Source organism: Loa loa (assembly GCF_000183805.2).
Source record: "Loa loa unplaced genomic scaffold supercont3.9, whole genome shotgun sequence".
NCBI lineage: Eukaryota > Metazoa > Nematoda > Chromadorea > Rhabditida > Onchocercidae > Loa > Loa loa.
Window position 1 is genome coordinate 407,861 of NW_018108189.1, and position 23,360 is coordinate 431,220.

General features: G+C 33.0%; 4 protein-coding genes across 4 annotated transcripts; 1 reads left to right on the plus strand and 3 right to left on the minus strand.

Moving 5' to 3' along the window:
• Positions 1-1,769: 1,769 nt before the first annotated feature.
• Positions 1,770-3,011, minus strand: LOAG_03287 (hypothetical protein; the record flags this gene model as incomplete). Its single annotated transcript, XM_003138824.1, has 3 exons — positions 1,770-2,109; positions 2,356-2,477; positions 2,859-3,011. 3 exons carry the CDS (start codon positions 3,009-3,011, stop codon positions 1,770-1,772), a joined length of 615 nt encoding a protein of 204 aa, XP_003138872.1.
• Positions 3,012-3,142: 131 nt separating this feature from the next.
• LOAG_03288 (hypothetical protein) lies at positions 3,143-9,525 on the plus strand (the record flags this gene model as incomplete). The annotated part of the gene is made up of 3 exons (XM_003138825.1): positions 3,143-3,285; positions 7,627-7,711; positions 9,418-9,525. 3 exons carry the CDS (start codon positions 3,143-3,145, stop codon positions 9,523-9,525), a joined length of 336 nt encoding a protein of 111 aa, XP_003138873.1.
• Positions 9,526-9,978: 453 nt separating this feature from the next.
• LOAG_16603 (hypothetical protein) lies at positions 9,979-12,765 on the minus strand. Its single transcript, XM_020449254.1, has 7 exons — positions 12,431-12,765; positions 12,144-12,311; positions 11,573-11,767; positions 11,344-11,485; positions 11,052-11,141; positions 10,573-10,659; positions 9,979-10,237 (listed from the first exon to the last, which is right to left on the minus strand). Exons 1-7 carry the CDS (start codon positions 12,440-12,442, stop codon positions 10,116-10,118), a joined length of 816 nt encoding a protein of 271 aa, XP_020307269.1. The 5' UTR covers positions 12,443-12,765; the 3' UTR covers positions 9,979-10,115.
• Positions 12,766-18,005: 5,240 nt separating this feature from the next.
• Positions 18,006-21,221, minus strand: LOAG_03289 (hypothetical protein; the record flags this gene model as incomplete). The annotated part of the gene is made up of 8 exons (XM_020446277.1): positions 18,006-18,117; positions 18,292-18,559; positions 19,089-19,228; positions 19,530-19,618; positions 20,262-20,337; positions 20,633-20,793; positions 21,001-21,180; positions 21,213-21,221. The coding sequence occupies 8 exons, from the start codon at positions 21,219-21,221 to the stop codon at positions 18,006-18,008; spliced, it is 1,035 nt and encodes a 344-aa protein (XP_020303360.1).
• Between the last annotated feature and the right edge of the window lie 2,139 nt (positions 21,222-23,360).

A 23,360-nucleotide genomic window follows, 5' to 3' on the forward strand; every position in this document is an offset into this window, starting at 1 on the left:
AAAAATACCCTAAGGTCTACATGGAATGCAATGAGATGTATAGTGACGCTTTATCCAACCGGATTAAATAGTATTTCGACGAAGAGAAAGCTTTAGCATACTGACATATTAGTTAATTAATTAGATTAAAAATAATCTATATTACCGTATTGTTGCACCTCAGGAATAAATAGCGGTTTTCTTGATGATGACGCTGCATCTAAAAAATAATTCATTTAGGTTATGGTATAATACCTAAAAGTAAAAGACTTACCATTATTAGCTCAATTTTCTTGGTTTAACTTTATGGGCGAAGAGAGCATAATGTTATGAAGCTGTCCTGTCAATTAAGTTTTAATTAAGATACATAAATTAGAACAAAACTTTGATTCACTTTAATTCGAACAGAAACAAACCGTTGTACAAATTTATAAATGTTTGTGACCGGTTAATGTATTTTCGTTTCACTATCTCATGTGATATTGGTGCTAAAAAATTTTAACATTTTTTAAAAGCACAGAATGATAACTTCTTGTTTCAAATTTCCGAGTGATACGTTTTTGATTTGTTGTCTTTTCTTAATCTCAGAATAAAAACCAAAAATGTAGTAACTTCACCATTTATTTTTTTGCAGGTATTTGAAGGAACATTTGAGCTTTGGAATGATATTGGTGTTATCATTCATTCCAAATACTTCCTATTCATTTGGTCTTAAATTCCTCGAATTCCTCCAAGTTTTCCACTTATTGTTTAAGTTCTTTGTAGAACAGACAGGAAATGGATCAGTAAAGAAGTTTTTGATCAGTGAAAAGGATTTTCTAGCTGGACCTTAAATTTTTCCTGTCATTCTTTATTTCAGAGGTACTTCACATTTCTAATCTCTCTGCAAAACCGTTTCATCACTTCCACGAGAATAGATTTTCTAGTTTACTTATCAACTCTCTAAGCCATATGTTTGGATGCACATCGGAAAAAGTTTGTTTTAAAAAGTTTCCGTTTCTAACTTTCAACATTCGAACCATGAAAATTGCATTATGCACTTTTATACGCCCTGACCTTTTATTTTCAGTTTCAAACCCTTTTCAATTTTCGGAAAAAATTCTGATGCCTTAACAAAAAGCAAAATCGATATCCCGAAGAAACAGTCACTTATTTGCTTTCTCCTCAACAAAGACTTGTTTACATTTTACAAACCATTTGAGCAACACGAAGACTTTTGAGCTTTTTAAGAATTGAAACTATAAATTCTTCAGCAAGCAAGTAATATATGCAATGATTTCATCACACAACATTTCAAACCAAAAAGTCAGACTTGTAATTGCGTCAAATCTAACGTTGTTTAATATTAGTGCATAAATGAAATGACTACAGATTAAGTAGTGGTTAAGGCAAGATGTTATCACTGGTTCAAGTATTATGTCTTTTGGAATCATTAAGCAATTTATGTTCTGATAGAAGAGATGACACCGATGGACAGTTTGGTAATTATTTAGAAAGGGAGACATGTCATATGGCCACTGCCGCTTAACTTTTCTAGTCGCAATGTTTTGATATAATGGTCATCGAGAAAATGAAGCTAAAAATTATTCATAAAGTTTAGGCAAAACGGAAGTCTTTTCTCAACAACGGTGATAAGTATCCAATACTTTAGAATGTGCCGTGCAATTTAATTATCATATTTCATTATTTTCTAAGTAAATATTTGAGACTGTTACACGGAAAATCTTAAAATTGTTTTAATGGAAAATTAAAATTGTTATTATAAATTTTACTTTGAAAAATTTAAAAAACTAACGCATTTTTGGCGGCAATAGCCGATTGCTACTTTGCATTGTGCCATAATCTGAAAAGTAACCATTGCATTGTATATTTTTTCGTGCATTATTTAGTGGATGTCGCGATCCTCGTTCTGAATTGCTTTCCCGCAAATTCAAAGTTTCTTCAAAGTCGCTTACTACGTTTTCCAATGAGTCACTGAAAAGTGATGAATAAGTAGTCTTGTCGAATAATTTGAACAGATCCCAGGCTGTGGACAACAGAATCAGAGAAGTTAATTTCAGTCTCTCCACTGGTGATGTTTTATCACCAACCAATTCTTCTGATTTGATAAAGCATTTAGTGTGAGGAGAACTGAGAAATAAAAAATGATAAAATTTATGCCGAAATTCCGTCTTTATCTTTTGATGAATGAATTCAGTTCAACTTCCCATAGCAATTAGTGTCTTCCTCGAAAAACACTTAGCAAAAGATAGTCTCTCATATGCCAAGCAATAGTACTAGAACCGCTTTAACAGTACCGGAACCTCTTTCTATCATTTACAAAGTTTGTTTCTATTTGTATGCTAATCTTGATCCCTTAAACATAAAAGAAACGACCTGAAAATAGAATCTAACGGGTTAAATGAAATCCTTTCAATCAATTGCTTTGAATTATTGGCGGTGTTATCCTGATCACTCATGTGTTTCAGTGAATTTCTCTGTAGGTCATTTCGATCGTTCTGTAAAAATCAGAAACCGCACTGAATCCAATTCTTTAAGTACAACTGCTTTTGTTTTAATTTCGAAAGTTAGATGAAATGAGTTGAAATCCGTCTTGGTAAATTTCAATATTTACAAGAAATCTATCACGCATTCTCACTTGTATCTCTCTAAGCTCTGATTTTAAACTAGGAAATTTCCCATTTTTCAGTTAAAAACTTCTCCCAATGAAATTTATATAATACTATGTGTGCTTATAACGAACGATTTAGAAATTTTAAAAACGTGTCAAAGTTGAAAAAGTCGTAATTGAAACAAAATATATTACGATTGTTATTTGAATGAGGATAAGTTTAAAAAATCAGCAGGAATTTTTATCAACATGCAAATAAAATATGTACCGTAGTTGTGACAGTGCTGGTTTCATTTGCAACATTCTCTATAAAATCAACAAATCCAAGATCTATGTGAAATCCATACGGACAACAATTACATTTCGAGGCTCCCGTCATTGACCACTCTTCAGCGTGGCCATTTATCCTCGTTGCAGCCATAATCAATGGCTCGATTTGGTTTCTATCAAATTTTCTATTAAAATTTCTCTTAAATATTTGATTTAGTTCGAATAGCAGATTAACCAATACTCCGTTAAATCATCAGTACCTATTTAATCCTAAATTTACTTATGACTGTCATGATGATCAAAAGAGAGACTATGAATTGTATCGCATATGGTACAATCAAATTTACATATAATAAATTATCAGGCGAATCGTTCGGTCATCAATGTGACGAAGGTGATACTGTCATTGAGATACGGTCACCCACGTAACGCTATCTGTCGAACGATTATTTGTGGGATAAAAACTGATAATGTATTTTAGCAACCAAAACTTTAAGAAAATTGAAATGTCCGTACTAGTTTTTAAAAGCGTTGACATTAAAAATCAAAGTTATGTGATTTCTGTGGACTTTAATCTTAAAGGATATAAGAGGTAATGGTAAAGACAGCAAGCGGATTAAGCAGAAAATTGGTCAGCACGTGATAGAAATACCGTTCTCTTTTTGAATTGTGTGACATATTTTTGGAAACCATTTTTAACAGTGACAAGAAAATGGTTTATTTGTTTTTTCTCTGAAGTCTAAAAATATCCCAAAAATGTCTTCATTGTATATTCATGATTATCTTTCATTTAAAGATACATCTGCAGCTATGTACATATCATTGTTAAAAATTATCATTGATTTCTGAACAGAATCCAAAGTTAATAAGGGAAATATTGAGGAGAGAAAAATAGAAATGCGGAAGCAACGGCTGTTTATCACATCTGTTCTTAGCAACTTTTAACGCATCACGCCTCCTATAACACCGCACCTTACAAATTGCACAAACAAAAAAATTCACAGGAAAATAGAAACTCATTTTGATAAAATCACATGTAATGAACAAAAGAGGAATTAAAAAAAAAAAAGAACTCTTTGATTTATTTGAAAAGGAATTATTGATTAATACGATTAAAGTTATTCTAAATTCAAATTATTTTAACCCATAAAATTACACAACAAAATAGAAGATTGATAAAAAAGACGTAAGTGAGTGGTCAAAAAAGGATAAGAAAAACAAAAATGGTCAAGCATAAGAGCACTAATGATAATTTGCTATGATATTGAGAAATGAAAATTATTTTATAGCATATCGACGTACTTACTGTTTCTAATGACAATAGAACAGTCGAAAGCAATGAATATAATGAACGATTGGAGGGATAAATGGTCACTATGCATTATAATATTGTTTATGTTGTATGTAGCCACAACTGTTATTGGGCAGAGAGATTCTTCGTCTGACCACAAACATAGTGTAAAGTCGGATAGACTAAAATGAAGATGGTAATACTGACAGATTTGCAGGACAGAAATGGATCAGGGGAGGAAAAAGCTTACCTATCGGTATTTTTTATTACCAATTTTACTTTGTATTTATAATCATTGAAAAGTTTTTTTCATTTTCAAATATACTATATTTGTCATCATGAATACTCGAATTTGAACTCAAAATTGGGGAATGCATTTTCTGATTTACAAAAAATAGAATGTAAGTATTCGAGATTTCAAAAGTTTTTAAACAATCTCTTCAAAGATCAGCTTATTCCTACAATACAATTTAATTATACCAATACTCCTAGGTCCATCACTTTGTCATTACTTTAAATACTAAAATACACGTAGCAAACAGTTTTCTCATACCTTATTCTCGTGTGAGAAATTAACCAAATGAAAAAAAAAAAATTGATTTTTCAAGAAATGAATAAGGGTAAGGCACAATTCATCATAATAAGAAAGGCATGACGAGTTATTTGGATATTTTTAAAAGATGATCAATTGATAGTGTTGGAGCGATGGAAGTCATCCAATTGAAAATTTCAAAGAAATGCCATCATTCGCTTCATCGAATATTATGTCAGCTTTTGTAAAGCGATAAAGTAAAGTGGACTTTTTAGTGTCAAACTTGGAGAAAGGTTTGGATGTAAAGAAAGAAAAAATGTAATCAAAACAACCACCTAAATTTGTTACATTTTCCTGTTTTTCAAAATTTCATTCTCCATTCCAATGTGACAATTATGTCAGCAATGACAATTCACACCTTACATTGCTTGTTGTGTTTGTGTTTGTTTTTATAGTAGAATGACAATTCTATACTGTTATTGTATACCATCTTCGATCTATGAATTAAGATTACCAAGAAATATACTTTTTAAAATGTTTCGTTCGATAAATTCATCCTCAAAACATTCCTTCACTTCATCACTTAAATAATTAATTTTTCAGATTCTGTCCAATGACTTTATTCAAATCTTTTATTTATTTCATATAAACCATTCAATAATTCGAAAATATTGAAAATAAAAGGCGTCCCTTCATGATTTGATAGCCATTTTAGAAAATGAAAATGAATTATTCGTATGACATTTAGGCGCTAAAAGACTGATAAAAGAGCTAAACAAACGTAGTTTTTTTTTTTTTTTCTAAACAATTTTGCGTGTTTTTGCATGTTCACTTACTTTATCAAACATGCATAAATCAATATAAAATACTTTTGAAGAAGAGAAACCGAAGTATTGCCTAGCAAAATGCAAACTTTCACAAACATTTTTGCCACAAATCAATAATTTTTCAATATCGTCCAAACTGTGTTTGTGTCTGTGTATGTATGTATGTGTGTGTATGTGTGTGTGTATGTGTGTATGTGTGTTGTGTGTGTATGTGCATTATTAGTCCAAGTCATTGACAGCTAAAATGGAAAGACTCAGTTGCCAACATTTGCAAATATTTTTGAAAAATGAAAATACAGGAGATGTGGTAGAGGAGTGAAAATGAAGAACGGCGCAAAAGGAATAAATGATACCTTATAGGAAGGATTCGGAACTACTAGCTTGTCATACGGCTAAAATGCTACTAAAAAAAGGCAAAATTTAATTTAAATTATTTTAAACAGTAATTATTTCATATCAGCTGTGTGCCAATGGCGCATGTTGTGTTATTGTTATTGTATTAAAGTTCTTGAATAATTAATAACAGGTGTAATCTAACGAAAGCAATAAATATGTAAAGTGGAATGAGAAATAGACGAATGGAAAGAGAATATGATTCTGTATGATGATTGAAAGAAGTAGATATAACCTTGGATTGATTAAGATTAAAATGGCTTGGAACTGTAGGATTAAATCTTAGTTGCTGCGATATTAAATTTATGTCATAACAGAAAAGCTGACAGTTCTTGAATTAGATGTAAACAGTTCTCAGTCACTTGAAGAATTTGTGCCAAATTACAGAAACTGAAAATGCTTGCAAAATGTACTCACTAATGATTGTTATTTTTCATATTTTCAGTGGCTTTTTTTCATAAACTCCAATCATCACCTAAGTTTTATTACTACAATGAAAGCCTAAAAGCATTCCATTGCAGCAATAAAACTTAGGCAATGATTGAAATTCGAACTGAAGAAGAAAATTTTTTGAAATAAAACAGACCTGTAAGTTTAACTCGAAAGTGAAGGATAAGAGTGATTACAAAACTTCGAATTATCAGCTCGTTTAAAACCCTCTGAAAAATTGCATACACATGGAAGTACTTCTTTCATTTATTTCTCTCTCATACTTTCAGTACAAGAAAGAAATAAGAGCAGTTTTAAAGCAGCTGTGTAGAACGAATAGATCTAAAATGAATAGTGGATGAGAAAGTTGATCGATAACTGACGGGTAGTTCATTCATTTCTCCTTCATCAGTTTTTCAGTAATTCTTGCAAATCTATTACTTATTGATTATGAAACCTGATATAATGTTAAATTGCAAAAAAATCAAAAAACTTCCTTTGTAAGCATTATTTTCAAAAAAGAAAAAAAAAAGAAAAAGATCTGAGGTTAAACTGTGGAAATGATCGCATACGTATTACAATTTATTTTTATTGACTTTTTAAAATAAAGAGCATTGAAAATTTAATCGCTAAGCAAACTTTGCAATTTATGGAAAAGATGGATATGGGATCGATTTCGGATAGATCTGAACTCGTTTCTGTTTTCTTAGCAAAATAAATGAATTGAAATGAAAAAGTGTTCAGGAAAATCAAGAAAGCTAAAGAACGGTCAATAACTTCGATAAATTTAATGCTATGAAAAAATTTATGTAATAGTACACTCTATTTCGTAAATTATTTTATTAAAATAAATTTAATTGCAGTGAGTAGACTCATAATTTGATTACGATAATATTTGAGGTCATGGCAATATATATTGGATTTTTATGATGTTATTTCCAGCAAAAACTCATTTCTGTTTTCTCGGCGAAATGATAATCGCTGAAAATACAAGTAACTGAATATTTTTCAAAATGTGAAACCTTTTAGTATATAAACGACACATTCAAGAGTGTCCGAAGATGCTCTTAAAATCTATGATTTATAATTTAAGAAGCGATACAAAAAAGAAATGAAAAAGGATACATGGACGATGATTGGAAGTTTTGACTCAACTTGTTACTAAATCGCTATTTATTTGAAAAGTAACAGAAACAACGCTTGTCGTGATATTTGTGATAATGAGAAGGTCCCCCAGCCTTCCTATCACCTTGAAATAAATATTATACATTTTGGTTATCGATAGAATTTACAGCGTAGACAACAGAATTGACGACAAAAATCTAAACTGGTCGTTGGATCTCCGCGATTGCAACTATTTGATGGCGGTCTCTCCACCTGTATATTTATTTAATGGCAATATGCGATCAACACAACCAAGAATTGTGTTCTCTGTATCGATGTTCAACATTAAATAGCTGGTTCCGGTCGTAACAAGACAAGATTCGTTTTTAGAACTTCTCAGGGTGAGAACATTTCTTAACTAAAAAGTGGTTTGATTTCGATTAAGGATCTACAGTAACCTAAAAATGAAATTAAGATGAATAAAGCACTTTTTTTGAGCCAATATCCCCAAAATCCACTGTAACTTTATGTTATAAGGATCAAGATTAACAGCTATTGCTTATGCTCTTATCACTCTTTACATTTATCCACGTGTCGTTGCCATGAACTGATGATCCAGAGCAGGCGACAACACGCGGATACGAGCTAATAGCGATCTATGAAGATAAATTTCGAGAATATTTAAACAGCAGCTGATCAAATAATACAGCATTTTGATTTGTTAATGATGTCAATGAAGGAGAACAGTACAGAAATCCTAGGAAGGAAAGATATTTGCGTAAGTTTAATTTTGAAACGGTTCCGAAATATGCAGTCATCAGGAAAACTAGACTCGGCACAGTAAATTACGCTACTGAACTCAGATATCACATGCATCAGTTTCCTTAAGCGGCCAATTGTTCAGATTTAACAAATTTTTAAGCAATAATTGGTAGTAGTTTTAATTATTTTAGCCATAATTATTCTGCTGAATGGCGTAAAAAACCTTTGATTGCTCTAAAACATACATCATGGCATACTGATTCGGCATGAGGCTATTATTTCGAAATGCATCAACCTCAACCAAAGGTAATCAACAATAAGACTTAATTTTAAGCTAAAAAAGAATAATGAAAAATTGAATTTTAACCTGAGAAGGGATAACAAGGACAAGTAACTATTAATAATATAATTAATTGTACGAACCGAAAAATGAAATCTTCAATGAAAGCTTGATTATAAATTCATGAAACGCTGTTCCAGTCGTGAAAATCCCTGACAGGTTCACAGCACTGGAGTAAATACGATCAAATCAAATCTTATGCATACATGGAGCAATGGCAGTAGTCAGTAGCAGCAAGTAACCACTAGTGGCAAGGCCATTTCATTCTGTGAGAAATGACTGACAGCAGTGGAATTTCTTCGTTTCATTGAAAAAGCAAAAAAAAATGTCTTTTTTTGAAAACGTAAAAATGACATTCAATTAGGGTTTTGTCATCTTTAACCAAAAACGTAAAAACAAATCTTTAAAATTTTTTATTCAAATTCTTAGAAAAGGCTGCAGTTAGATTTCAATCTTTTATCGTCTACAGGAAGTTTACATTTTGATCAATTTTTTCATAATTTTCTTTTCTAGCAAAAGACACAAACGACTAATTAAGATAAATTAGTAATTTTTATAAAAAGTTGCTAACTTAATAAATTCTAGCTGTCATTAAAAAATAATGATTTTCAAAATTTCAGGAATTCTGAAGAAATTTAAAAAAAATTGAAATACCGATAGTTTTTGCTCAAAATCTGATATCATCTCAGTAAGACGAGAGCATTCGCAACGAAATCATGAACGAGTAATAGAGGTGAATTTCAATGACCTCATCTAAAAGGTATCGATATAAATGAACCACGACATCGTAAAGAGTGGAAAAGGACCTTAATGTAAGATAACTTCTGCATAGTCTAACAGTGAGCACCCATCCAATTAAGTAATCAAGTGACAATATAGAATCTAAAAGAGAAGTGCACGGCAACCGTCGTCATATGTTATGGGTTGATGGCAGTACACCCGCAGGTTTTCGGAAAAGATTGTCCCATCAAACGAAGTACTGCCTAACAACAGTCTATTACAGTGCACTATATTCTGTTGATCTTTATCAGCAAATCATCAAATATCAATAAAAAGTACTAAAAGTATTAATTTATGAAGATGAGCAACATTCCACCTATTTTACTTACTTAATCAAAGATACGTTAAAGACACATTATTCTGCGTCATTAGGGCTTTTTACTATTAGTTATCAATCCAAATAACTACGGCTACAAATTGAGACGTAAGGAAATTTGCATATGCATACCCCTAGTATTCCCTAAATCCTACAGTATTTCAAATTAAAATCTTTTGGGTTTCAAAAATAATGTGGCTTATAAAAAGATTCACGTTACCAACTCTCAATCAAATCCGTCTACTCGCACTAACAGTTATAATAAGCGAAAAATTTAATTATTTTACTGGGTGGTTGTTTGGAAAGATTCCACAAAATACCACAGGTAAGACAAGTAATTTAAATTGCCTTTATTTCAATCCGCAACAGAAATGATCAGTGAAATTTCAAAGGATTTCAACAAAACCAACGGTATTATTTCTTCACCAGTATTACGCCTTGTCATCGCCGCTCCTAAGTTCAAATTACTGGCAGAAACACTTTATACATGAACAACTTTTCTTTCTAATTTTTTCGTTATCTTGATGTTCACAGCACTGTTTTCGATGTAGGGAAGATCATCATCACCACCAGCAGCGTTATTTCTTGCAACAACTAGCGACTCTAAAAGATATGACTACAGCAATATAAAGGAATGGCTTTTAAAATACTGAAAGCATAATTATACATTACTGACATAATTTGCTTAAAAAAGCAACTGCCTAAAAAACAACTACCTAAACTCAATTGTCTAAAAAAAACTATCTATTCTCCTTTTTAATTTATATTCCTTCATTTCTCTCCACTGACGCTTTGAAAAATAGGCTTTCTCACGTGTAATGAAATTTCATTAGCATCTCAAAATATGATAAGCAAAGCTTAGGCATACTGACCAAAACCACTGACACATTACTTCATATTTATACAATTCTGGATAATTTTGCTCATAAACGCCATACCTGTTTGACTATTATCATCGGTGTCTTTCTTGAGCGGGCAATGTTTCTTCAAATGCTTCTGAGACCCACATAAATTACATGAGCCTCCTGAAACAAGGTAATGGATGCTCCCACAAATATAAATTCGAAAACGAAAATTTTCCGTCAAAAAATTTTGCTTTTATCCGTATTACCTCCGTGAGAAATGTGCAAAAAGGATAAACAATTTCAGATCAAGACGACGAATTTTCATAAATAGATCTTTGGTAACTTAATTTTTAGCTCCATTATCTCCTTGGTGAATTGATTTGAAGGAAAGATATTTCCTCATTATTTTGACACTATTTAATATAGCAGATTTTTACATGCAGTTCTACGTCAAAATCTCATAATTGAGTTTGATATTGGCGTTTTATATTTTGCTAAGCACATATATGATGCACAGAAAAAAGAAGTTGTGCGGTCAAACCAGGAAAATATTTAAGAAAAAAAGTACCCACCATCTGGATATATTCCATTTGCATTTTTGTCACAATCCCTGGAGAGGTGTCCTTGCTGTCTGCATACAAAACACGTCGCATATGGAAAACCTTGAAATAACACAAAAATGTTGGTACTAGATTTTTAACCAACATATCCAGGTAAATGCGATGGCAAAGTGTGGATGGATAAAATCCAAAAACATCGAAAAGAATATCTTATATAATGAAATATTTCCTTAATCAAATATTAAGAAGTCCGAATGCAACAGAGAAATAATGTTATATCATCAAAATGAATAAAGGAACGTACCACGAACGTTTTTACGATGACAACGAGAAGATATATGTTCTGTGGAACCACATTTGAAGCAGATTCCGGATCCCATTATCTCGTCATCTCTTTCTGGACATTCCGAAAACTTATGACCCGTTTGTCGACAAAAGAAACAGCACTAAAAACTGCTGATGACTGAGATGTATGAAGAACGTTTCAAAGTCAAACTCCTCAAATCCAAATATTATCAGAGAAAGTTACTTACTGACTTATTTCCTTTTTCTAATTGCCGCTTTATTCGACGACTTTGACGTTTTCTCCACTTTTTAATGAGAAGCGCTCCGTCTTCGTAAGCAATTTTACCAGACACCAAATATTCATTAATCAACTGCTTTACATCATCTAGTGTTTGTTCCTCTGCAGCATCCAGCCTTGCTGACAAACTATTGATCAGTGCTTCCTAAATTCTTTCTTCTGTAAAGATGAAGAACTACCATTCTGTCCGATTTTACGCTATCAGAAAGTGATCTTAAATTTAAGGATGACCACGAGACGTTAAACACTAGCTTGAGAAAATGATATAAGAAAGAGATCAAAGAATGCAAAGGATACCATATTAAAGTGCCGAATAACACTTGACAGCTCAAACTATATCATTTTCGATCATGTGATACACAACAACGTTGATATTAAGCTATCAAATATTAAATAAAAGAGGGATAGATAGAAATCATAGGGAATCCATATACGAACTTATTTTATCACGCAGAAGACACAAAATGAATATGAGAAATACTTCAGAAGTCACTCAAGACAATGAAAATAATCTGTCTTACCCTGTTCTCTTTCTGCTTATTTTGCCATTGCCGACTTCGCCATCTTCTTATTAGTTTTGCGGCTTGTAATTTCTCCAATTGTCCATCTTTCCATAACTGACGAACTCTTCGTTTCACTTCTTCCAAATCTGTCACTGTGATTAACGATTTAGCTATTCTCGATAACTCCTTAAATATGGGGTGAATTACATGTAATTACATTTGAATCACAAGCGGCCTGAATAAGCTCATAGTACCTCACATCAAGAAAATGCTCTATATAAAAAAAAAGGAGAGCGAAGAGGAACCTGAGAGCTCATGACAGAATTGATTTCGATACGTCGCGCTCTTCTTCACATTTGGGCGCAGTCTCTCAATTCGAACTAAATGACTACTCGTCCTTTCAGGCCAAACGATTTCTTCGACAATGCGTTAAAAAAAATGGAAAGCTTTGACAGTATAAGTTAATATACGAAGTATAGCGTATGACATAACGTTGTTGCGTCCTCTTTCCCTTCTTCTTACCAAGTTCTTAGGTTTTCGCTCCTTCTTATTATTACCTAATCCCTCTGTTTAGACTCTATACGAGACATCAACAACACGTAGAGTCCTTCAACCCCCGCCTTCCCGGAGTAAGATCCCCCTCATCCTGTCGTTCATTTTCGAAGTAGTGCTCCAGATTTAACCCATAGCGTTATGAAAATGGTTATCCTAGCATTGACCATATTGTGATGGTGAGAAAGAAGTGGACGAGTCATTTTTCTTTTTTCTTGGATCCAAATTGGATTTCATCAATTTTGTACTTCTGAAATATGACTTTATTCAAAGATATCATGTGGTGAAATCGTCTTCATATTATGTATAGAAGGTGCTCTTGACAGTACGTAAAAGTGTATTTTATCATGATTTATTGTAAAAATTTCCCATTCTTTAACCTTCATATTCTCTTGGCCGCATCTTCTATTGTAAGATATGTTTTATAGTTTGTTTCTTTACAATTCTTTTTATACCTCTGCTGTACTTGTACTTGTTTTATTACATTAAATGATTTTTGTTGCTGTCTTGACATTTTTATTCCTTCATCTTTATATACTTCTGTTAGTAGTAAAGTCTATCATTTTTTCTCTTGATGCTTGCGCTAATTACTTCTTCTATCAATATTACCAGGATTGTTGTCCCCAGAATTTTTCCAAGTTGTAACTTAATGATGTCTATCGTTTTTACTAGTGATATTTTTTTATTAATTCATTTATTCAGTACAAAAATGAGACAAAAACTGGAAAACATATTCAGTACAATAATTCTGGAGCGAAAAAAATGCATTTCACAAGCTTTGTTGTAAGTTTGTCTAATATTACCGTTTTAAAAGTGTTTGAGACAAAAATCTCATCCATGCTAGTTCATCTATTTGTTACATTCTTCATGGATGTGTCGTGTACGGTCCTTACATTTCCAGATCTGCAACAAACTGTTCCAAATTCCAATCATCTCAACTGAATGCTTTTGTCAGTTAGAAGAGTTGCTTGCGATTGTAAAGTTTCCACTTAGAAGTGTTCAACAGTACAGTGTTTGTTTATTTGAATTATGATAGCATCCATTGCAGTCAATAGCTGGGTACTACAAGCGATCGAAAGAGATTCACTACGACTTATTTTAGTCTCAGAGTTTGGTCTCAGACTTTATCGTTACCAGTTGGCCGGGAAAAGCAGAATCCATTAATAATCAGCATTTTTCGGACCTAAGAAAGAATAGGCAGTTTCTGAATCCCACAATAAATGTTTAGAGAGATACTGAAATGTTTACTTGCTTAATTTTTATTATTTATCCATTTTCAGTCGAATTTATCAAGTTCACCTATGAGCTACGTGAACTTTTCAAACTTAGGCTGTTTTCCTTGATTTAAATATACAAAATCGAACTGAGAAATAACCTTCTTCATGGTGTCACTAACTTGAATGATTTGTTTGTTTTACAAATTAAGCAGATTTATTTTTCATTTTTCTTTATTTTGAATGAAGGATTATTTTGTAGGACTTTTTTTTTTTGAACTGATTTTCTATTTCCTGATCTAACTTTTCTTGATGCTGTGGAAGTGGCCACTGTTGGATTGCATGAAGGCAATTCTCAGGCCCAGACAATTCTCACTCCGATGTGCAAAAAAAACAAATTGCAACATAAAAACATGTATTTAATATTTAATATTCACGGAATACTTGCGATTTGTGAAATCAAATGTTCAATATCAGTGAACACAAACAGGTTTTCTTTTCATGAAATTGAAGATGGAAAAAAAATTAAGGAAACAAAAAGAAAAAAAAACGTGAGGAAAGGCCGGTCTGATGCAGCTTTAATACACATGAATTGTATTTCATACATAATACACTTCTCAATCAGAGGATTAGAGTAGTATATCTCCTCCTGCACGTGCCATTTATTTGACAAAGTTACCACGACTACAGAGTTTTCTGAATCCCTTCCTTCGGATTACTATTATAATGAAGGGAGGGAATGATAAGCAAATTTTTTTACTTGAAAGTACTGCTTCCTTCAACATTTTTTAAACACTGAAGAAAACAGTAATTTCAACGCTATTCAAAGCTGTAAGATTTTAGGCCGACGCATGCGGCAATATTTATCTAACCTCTAATTATTGGAGATTCAAAGCATCTTTAAAATAAGTTTGGAGTCTTTGAAATTTATGTTCCGAATTATATACTGTAATTTCAACAAAACTGAACTTCCACATTCTACTACTGCTGGTATTGGCATTCAATATCTCCAATCGATAAATCATGATCCCGGTTTTACCAACGTACAATGCAGAGCATCAAGCTAGCGGTAGTGCGACCTAATCTAGTTATATGTTAAACAAGCCTTGTTTCCCATTTTGTTAGCAAACAAAATGACTGATACTTTTACGACAAAAATTCTCACTAATTAAACAGGACTAAATCCATGAAGTGGCGGTGCAGGTGAGGACAAGAACAACGGATACACTACAAAGATTTAAACGGATTTAAAAACGAAAACAGGAATTTATATGTTTTAGAAACCATTTCAGTAAGAGTTAAATGATAACTTACAAACAAAAGGAGATGCGCTTTGAATGTGATAATGCAAAGCAGTAGTTGTAGTATACATCGATGCATACTGACCGCGCAATTCGAAATGAGTGTTGTTTTTATCTCTTGGAGGTATATGCATGAGTAGCCTAAATGTTGAACCTATGCCTTTTCATTTTCTCCCTTCAATTGTCACTTAATTTTTTTTATAATTAGTATATTTTAGTGATTAAGTTCTTCATTTATTTCTTAGAAAGTATTTCTCTAGCATAAAATCTGTCAATGGCCTGCCAAGAAAGTGCTGCATTCAAGAAAATGATGCTATTTTCAAGGCGTTTGAAACGAAGAATTATGTTCAGCGTCACTCAAGGGTGCGGTGAACATTATTGACTTGAATAATCGTACGTCTTACGCTTTAACGTGACGGTAAAAGTGTTAGCTTAAACAGTCTTTAGTCAGGTAAAATTAGCAAAATATTTAGACACCAAATAAGAACATCTGAATTTTTCAGGATTTCAAAGATGCTGGAGAACAATAGGCTACTCATATGAACAACACACAACAAAAAAAAGATTATCGACAATACAAGAACAGTTCAGATGGCTTAAAGCCCAACTTTGAAATTCATTTTTAAATTAAAAACACATGTATTAATGAAAAAGCTTTTTTCCTTTCATACAACCCGTCTTCGTCAATAATATGTGCCTAGAGTAGAGAAGAAGCCAGGAAAATACTCTTGTACACGCATAGTTCAAGCTAAACACACATGCACAGAAAAACAAGAACAAAAACAACAACTCAAGTAATGAAATCTAACTGTTCAATTGGGACATCTTTTTGCAAAGTAGAAAACATACCATCTCCTAGGAAAAAAAAAAAAAAAACCCGTAACGGGAGAGTAAACAAATCGCCTGCAAAAGATCTGAGCTTTTCTTTGCTCGCAATGAAAATTCTGGAAGCGTATTGTTATAGATTTGATAGCTTATAACTTGAAACTTTTCCAAAGCTATCAGTATTTCATGATTCTTCCTGCTGTACCAAATCAGAGAAATCTGGTTCACTGATAAAAGGTACCAGCTGGATTTATAATTTTTATGACAAATCAATTTTATGACAACAAAAATTCATGTTTTTAAACTGAATGATTCCAGTTGTTCTAATTATTTCTATCACTGAGTAATTCGCACAACAACGCTGTACAGATATTTAAAATGAAGGTCATGGCTTTAAGCTAGAATTCAAAGTTAAGCTTAATGGAACCTCAGCCTTAACCCATCATTAATAGTCTTAAAAATGGTAAACTTTTTTCTCCGTAACAGAAAAAATTCATACGCTTATTCCGCTTTATATCTCTCCTAATCTATACCCCAATGTTTCCAGAAATTTTCAAGACAGCAAAGTGCATCTGTGCACCGACTACTTGATTCTGAAATTCATCTCTATTGGATTAGCAGAATCAGAAGAACTCAAATATATGCAAAGCAAATAATCTCAAAATGATATAATTATAAATTTAAAAAAAAAGCTAAACTATGCGTTTTAAATTATACAAAGAGATGAAAAATGCAACAAGAAATAAAGAAGTAGTAGAGGCGATGTAAAGAAAGAAACATTTCTTCTGCATGGTATTTTTTTGGATTAGTTTAGGGGCAACCAAGTAACGGTGACATTTCATGATTTGGAGACAGAACAGGAAAATGATGTAAGATGAAACAAAATTGGTTCCTCGAAGTTTTACAAACATTTTACTTCATGATAAATATTCTTATTCAAATATTTTTCAAAAAAAGTTAAAGTCGGAAAATTAAAATTATGGTCCAGGGTTGGAAAGAGTTTTTGCTGTGGATTACAATACAGACTGATAGATTTAAGTAGAGTGAGATAGCTATCGTTGTTTGAACAACTGCAGGGAGAAATAGAAAGACACTGGTCGCAGGATGATTATTTTTTCAAGTGGAAATGACTCATTTTAAAAACAGTCGAAATTCCTTCAAGAAAGATAGCAATTGAAAATCATTTATTTTAAAGGGGACGACATAAAAGATAATGATTTTAAAGAAGATGAAGCGTCTTCCTGGAACTGGAACCTACTCCTTTTCAGCACACACACTCATACTTGTCAAGCAGGAAACGAGAAAGAAGAAAGTCCAACTTGGCATATCAAAACTAAGAACTATCGCTTTCATCGTTTGCAGAAATTGATTATTAACTATGCTTGAGAACTTACTATCAACCTTTTTCATAATTTTCAGGAATTTTTAGCCAATAGCAGCAATAAGATTAGTTCGTTTGACATTTCAATCGGTAATGGAATAACATAAATCGGCCTACATGAAGAAGCAAACCATCAGTTTATCCTGGGCAGCAATAACTGCTATCAAATGACTAAATCAGACCTAGAAAATTAAAGATTAAAATATCTAAATACAATCATATTTCACCTCAGATAGATCTAAAATGTGGAATTGGTGGCAATACGGGATCACTGGCTTAATTAAGCTACCTCTAGTGAAAATTTACTTTTCATAAAATTTACAATATTTCAGCTTAACTTTCAATCTGGATGTGTAGGATACCAACGAAAGATGAGCGTCATCCTTAGGTATAATGAGGAAGTAACCTTTCAACCTTTCAATCTTATACAATTCAATCGAAGAATGCACAGAGCAAGTTATTGTTCTTTAAGGAATGTTTTTCGTTTACACACAAGATTGCAGTAGGAAAGGAGTAGTAGCAGTAGTAACTAGAGAGGATAGCATACTGATGATGGTGATGATGACGGTCGCTTCCTAATTTAAAACCCGCGCCATAAACTTTTTTTTTATTTGTAATTGAGCATCGTATTCTGGAACTGCTGGTCCTGAACAGCGGATGTTGAGGATGTTTGCTGCGTGTAACACTGGATTTTCTCCAGTGGTGTTATCATGTTGAACCTGAAAATGCAAGATTTGTGAACAGAAGTTGGGATCTTGGCGATGCCCGAGAATAATCTTGTGCAAGTTCGTACAATCTTACAAATTATCGGTATCTTGATTTGATCTTTAAAAATTTCAGTTTGACAATCTCTGCCATGTTCTCTATTTTTGAGAGTGTAAATCGTAGCTAACCCTGCCGGCCTAGGTGCTTCTGACTTGAATGCTGTATTGTCGAAAGGGAAATAGGATCTGTTTGTGCTCAGTGTCCTGCCAAAAGCAGCCATATTAAGACGAAAAGCGGAGGGGTCGTTGACCATCATCTGATTTGCAGTGGCCGTTGAGGCCGCACTCGGATAGCTACATGCTGCTGCTGCACTTGTTACGGAGCTGGTCGCAACTACTGCGGCTGACTGATTGGCAGCCGAGAGCACTGAAGCTGGTATCCCTGCGTTGAAGTGACCTGCAACTGGTGTCCACATTTTCCAAAAAAAAGTTCAAATTCATAGGCAAAAATTTCTAAATAAATCTCCATGAATAATAATGAAATCTAAGTGTTTAACAGTTGTTTCACTGATAGAAAGGAAAATAAACTAAATTTTCCAAGTTCTTAATGGTCAAGTTAGGGTTACACCAAGGCCGGCATGAAAGGCTTCTACTTAAAGCTTCAGATGGATATACAAAATATTCGGAGAATCTTCAACTGATTCTGAAGTAACTGAGATATCGAAATGGAATTCTAAAATATGCTATTTTAATTCGAAAAACGATATTACGAAATACCAGTTGAACTTTCTGGATTCATGGCAAAACAGCATTTACTAGAAAACATGCTGAGGTGATGTGAAATGTTTTTAATATTCTCTTCACATTTGTTCAAAAACTGAAAATCGGAGGTCTTCTCGAAGAGGTTTATTCTAAACCATTATGTTTATTCATTAAATAATTGTCCACAATTTCTCCCAAATTTTTACTACAGAAAAAAAACGAACTAAAGTCTATTTGTGGTTGTGTCACGGAAGCTAGATCCGAAATGCCATGTGCCGCGGCTGCCATCGTGGGCGCAGATGTTGCTGCGGCTGCTTCATTTCTCCATGCATTCAAGCCTTCCAAGCCTTCCATAAAATTGCTTCTGTAACGATTGCAAAGAATAGATTTCAAAAGAGTGTCGGAAAATGAGAAATCCTGACATTTCTTGAAAAGTTAACCATGAATTAGTTTCAGTAAGCCGATTGAAATTATTGATACCGAATTCGGTACCATCCAACATGCAATGGAAATAAGGTCAGCATGCAATAATGATGAATCATAGAGCAGGACAAATTACGTTTAAAGCTACCGGATAAAATCAATAGTTTTCTTTTCTTAAACTTTTATGCATTCCACTTATTATGCTCAGCAAAGAATCAGAATGAATGCGAAAAAGAGCATACATATTTCTCCTGTCAGCATGCTTAGTCATATGCTTTGCAAGGTAAGTTTGTTGCGTGTAGGATTTGCCACAGTATGGGCAGATGTGCACCTGAAATATGTTGTGAATTTAGAAATGTTTCAATTATATATAAAATGCGAGAGGAATACTTTCTTTAACCTTTTACTGTTCTTTCTGAAATGATTAGGAAGATGTTATTATTGTTATGCTTATAGTTAAATTCATTTATGCATTTTAAATAAAAAAGAAATGAGAAAAGGTAATTGTGGAGAACAGAGATAAAGGGAAGCTTTTAAAAGTTGGATTAAAGATGACATCTTTGTCACATCTTTCAATGAGAGATGAAAGTTGTTGGTAGCTGCCAAAAAAAAGGAAAGAAAAAGAAAACTCAACAGATTCTTTCATAATAACCGGCAGTAAATGAAACATTATTGAGCCATTCCGGAACGCGATTTGTTGGAATAATTTTCCTCTCTATGTCATCCTATTGAGAATTAGATTCAGGAAGGAGTTAGAAAAGGAGGTGGTAATAAAAGGAAGTGAAAAAAAGAAGTTAGATATTATCAACAAAAGGTCCTAAAGTGTTTGAGGAAGAGGTTTCTAGCGGTTTACAGACCGGATAAGATAATAACCGGTGGAGTAGGACGTTTTTTATTTATCAAAGAAAACGATCCATTTCTGTTACAGTTTTCTTTGAAAAAATAACACTTTATAACTGACCCATGTAAAATACCTTTAAGTGCTTCGATTCCTTGTGCTTTGGTATATGTTCCAACAACGCTTGTTCATCCGTGAAGCATTTATAACAGCTGAAAATTACTTCACCTATATTTCCTTCACCTATCACTTCATCCTCCTCTTCTGATTGTCGAATCACGCTGGGGAAACCTTCAATCAAGCCAATACGGAGTATTCTTCTGTCATGTCTAAGTGGTACCGATTATTACACCCACCGAAATTTGGCAACTAAAAATTGGAAAGAGCTCTGAATCAATAAACTTAGCTAGCTCTGAGATGACTGTAATCACTTCCCGGTAGTTTCGAAAATGCTTGATCTAATTAAGAGCATTTAAAAGAGGTGTGTTTTATTTTCAAGAAAAATACCTATTGCACTTGAATGGTTTGTCGGACTGGTGACATCTTGAATGTGATTGCAAATTTGATAGTTGACTAAACGCTTTTTCGCAGCCTTGAAATTTGCATTTGTATGGTTTCTCACCAGTATGCGTTCTGATGTGTTGTTGCAAGTGTGATAGTTGCGTGAACTGAAATTTGCCAAGTTTCAATTGTTTTTTTCTTTGTTTAAGTTTAAGAGCTGTCTTTGTTTTTCATACCTTCCCATTCCCTGTCGTCTATATTTTCTATCTTCTGCATCATATTTTTCCTTCCTCATTTACAATTCTTTGGAAGTAATTCTAACGAAAGTAAGATTGAATTATGGAGAATAGTAGAAGACAGGAGAAGATCCGAACCTTTTTACCGCAGTACTGGCAGGGTCCGAAGGGCTTTATACCAAGATGTATCCTCATGTGCTGCGACAGGTACGAACTATTCGCGAAAGATTTGATGCAGTGCGTACATTTGTATGGCTTCGCCTCTCTCATGTGCATCTGACTATGTACCTGGTGCACTTCCGATTTGGTGTCGAAGCCCTGAAATAAACCGCTGTTCTGATCTTCATAACATCATCCATCATAAGTCATGATGACGCTATTGCATAATCCCTGCTATTGATGGAAAGTTTTAGGTCACCATGAATCTGGAAGGATGAATTCAACTTTCTCCATTCAGTATTTCACAGAACTGAACTTCCTCGTTTGATAGAATTAATTTAAGGATGACAGCAACCATAATTAAGGTGCATATTGTCCTCAGAGAAATTAATGAAGCTATTATATCCCAACCATAATTACCGATTTGTTTTGTTCGAAATGTTCAAAAAGTGGATAAGTGTCCTAATTTCGTGTGAGGCAAGTCTTAAAAACGGAGCACAGATGAATTAGGTAATAGTTCAAGTGTTGATAAAGGCAGAAGTTCAAAAAGCAACACTTCTTTGCTATAAGGAGATTCGTTAAGGAAAATCGCAACACTGCGAAAGTCGCAGCATCCATAAGACTGGGCAATTTTCAGAAATAAGACACAGAATTAGTGGAAATCCTCAAGTGAAAAATAAGTCTTACACTGAAATAATCTTGAAGAAGAAATCTATATTTTTGTGCGGTATAAGAAACGATAAATTTAGAAATTAAAGATTAGGAATTTTTTAACTTAGAGATTTCAGTGGTAGTAATGAGAACTTTCTCGAAATAAAACCTTCCAAGATAATTTTTACTACTTCCTTTGATTTTTTATCCCTCCTCCACTTTTTAGTCCACCTCCAGGAGAACTGTTTGGTTATACATTTGGCAGGTTATTCAGTTTGAATTGTAAGTTATATCCATATTTCGCCAGATAATTATTTGAAATAATCGTAATTACTTATTACATTAGCATAGAAGACATTTAATACCTGAATTATTCATAATTGCGATTAAGCAATATATTTATTGACAAGAGAGCCTTTCAAGGATTATAAACCAAAAAACTGCTGTGTGTCTTCAATGCTTTCTTCTTTCGAATGAAGTAATTTTTACTATCACTTAAGAAAGTAAGAGCACATGTGATAAAAAAAGGAAAGAATCTTAACAGCACTTATTTACACGTTAAATGGAAGTTAGACGGTTATTACTGTGAAGATGTTTTCTCCTCCGGTTTTTAATCAAATTCTTCAAATTCGCAGCTTTTTTGGTAAAACTGACAATCACCTTACATATGAGAAGTGTCGAAAAATGTTGATGTTCTACAGAATATTGCGCTCATGATATTTAAATACTGAATCTGAACTGAAACTGACACTCTCAGATTTAGGATGTTATACGTTTTCAATTTTCGTGGATGGGAAAGAAACGCGAATGACTGTTTAAAATATTGTAAGATGGTAAACAGAAGCAATGGGATTAAGAATAAATTAAAAAATAAGAGTACTTTTTAGCATTCGACTTCATCTCCAGGAAAGCATTGAAATTTCTCCGAAAAGTCAAATTCGGTCAAGACAAAAAATCAAAATGCTCGCTAACTGATATTTGTTTTCATCCTGTCAAGTGAAAAGGAAAGAGCTAAAAACCACAGAGAACCAAAAGAATAAATTTATGAACTTTTTGATGGATGACATATTGAAGGGATTGTTTCTTTCAGATAGGACAGTCGATCCGAAGAGACAACCAGCTCATTTGACATAATTACAAGTGAAGGAAGTCGTGCAGCAGCCAACAGAAGGCCATAGTTTTCTTTTTGGAAAAAAGTTTTATAACGACCAAATAAAGGCACGTTTTTCTACATTATTGATATTTCATCACTTTTCTAAAGCAATAAGATTATTGGTATTAATTAGCGCTCTAAGATTATTCAAAAATTCAAATGACTGCTAGCAATCATAGCTTACTTATCCTTCTTATTTCTTTGTCTTCCTCGTATTTCATATGTGAATAATTTGGATCAGAAGAAAATGCTTTCTGTATCGCAATACATTCCTCATTGGGTAGAGATATGTTTCACTGATAACATCATTTCGGTATTTCAGTTTCAGTATTTCTTCTTTTATTCATTCCAATGTTCACCTGACATATACATCATTTTTTTTAGGTTTAGATAATTCTTTCCCAACAATGCCAATACTTTTATCTTCCAAACATTTTAAATGTTTAATATGAACTTCTCTTTCAGGTTGAATTAAAGTAATACTTTAATTATCTAAAGTTTGTTTGATAAACAGTTTGTTTAATGCTAGTTTGCT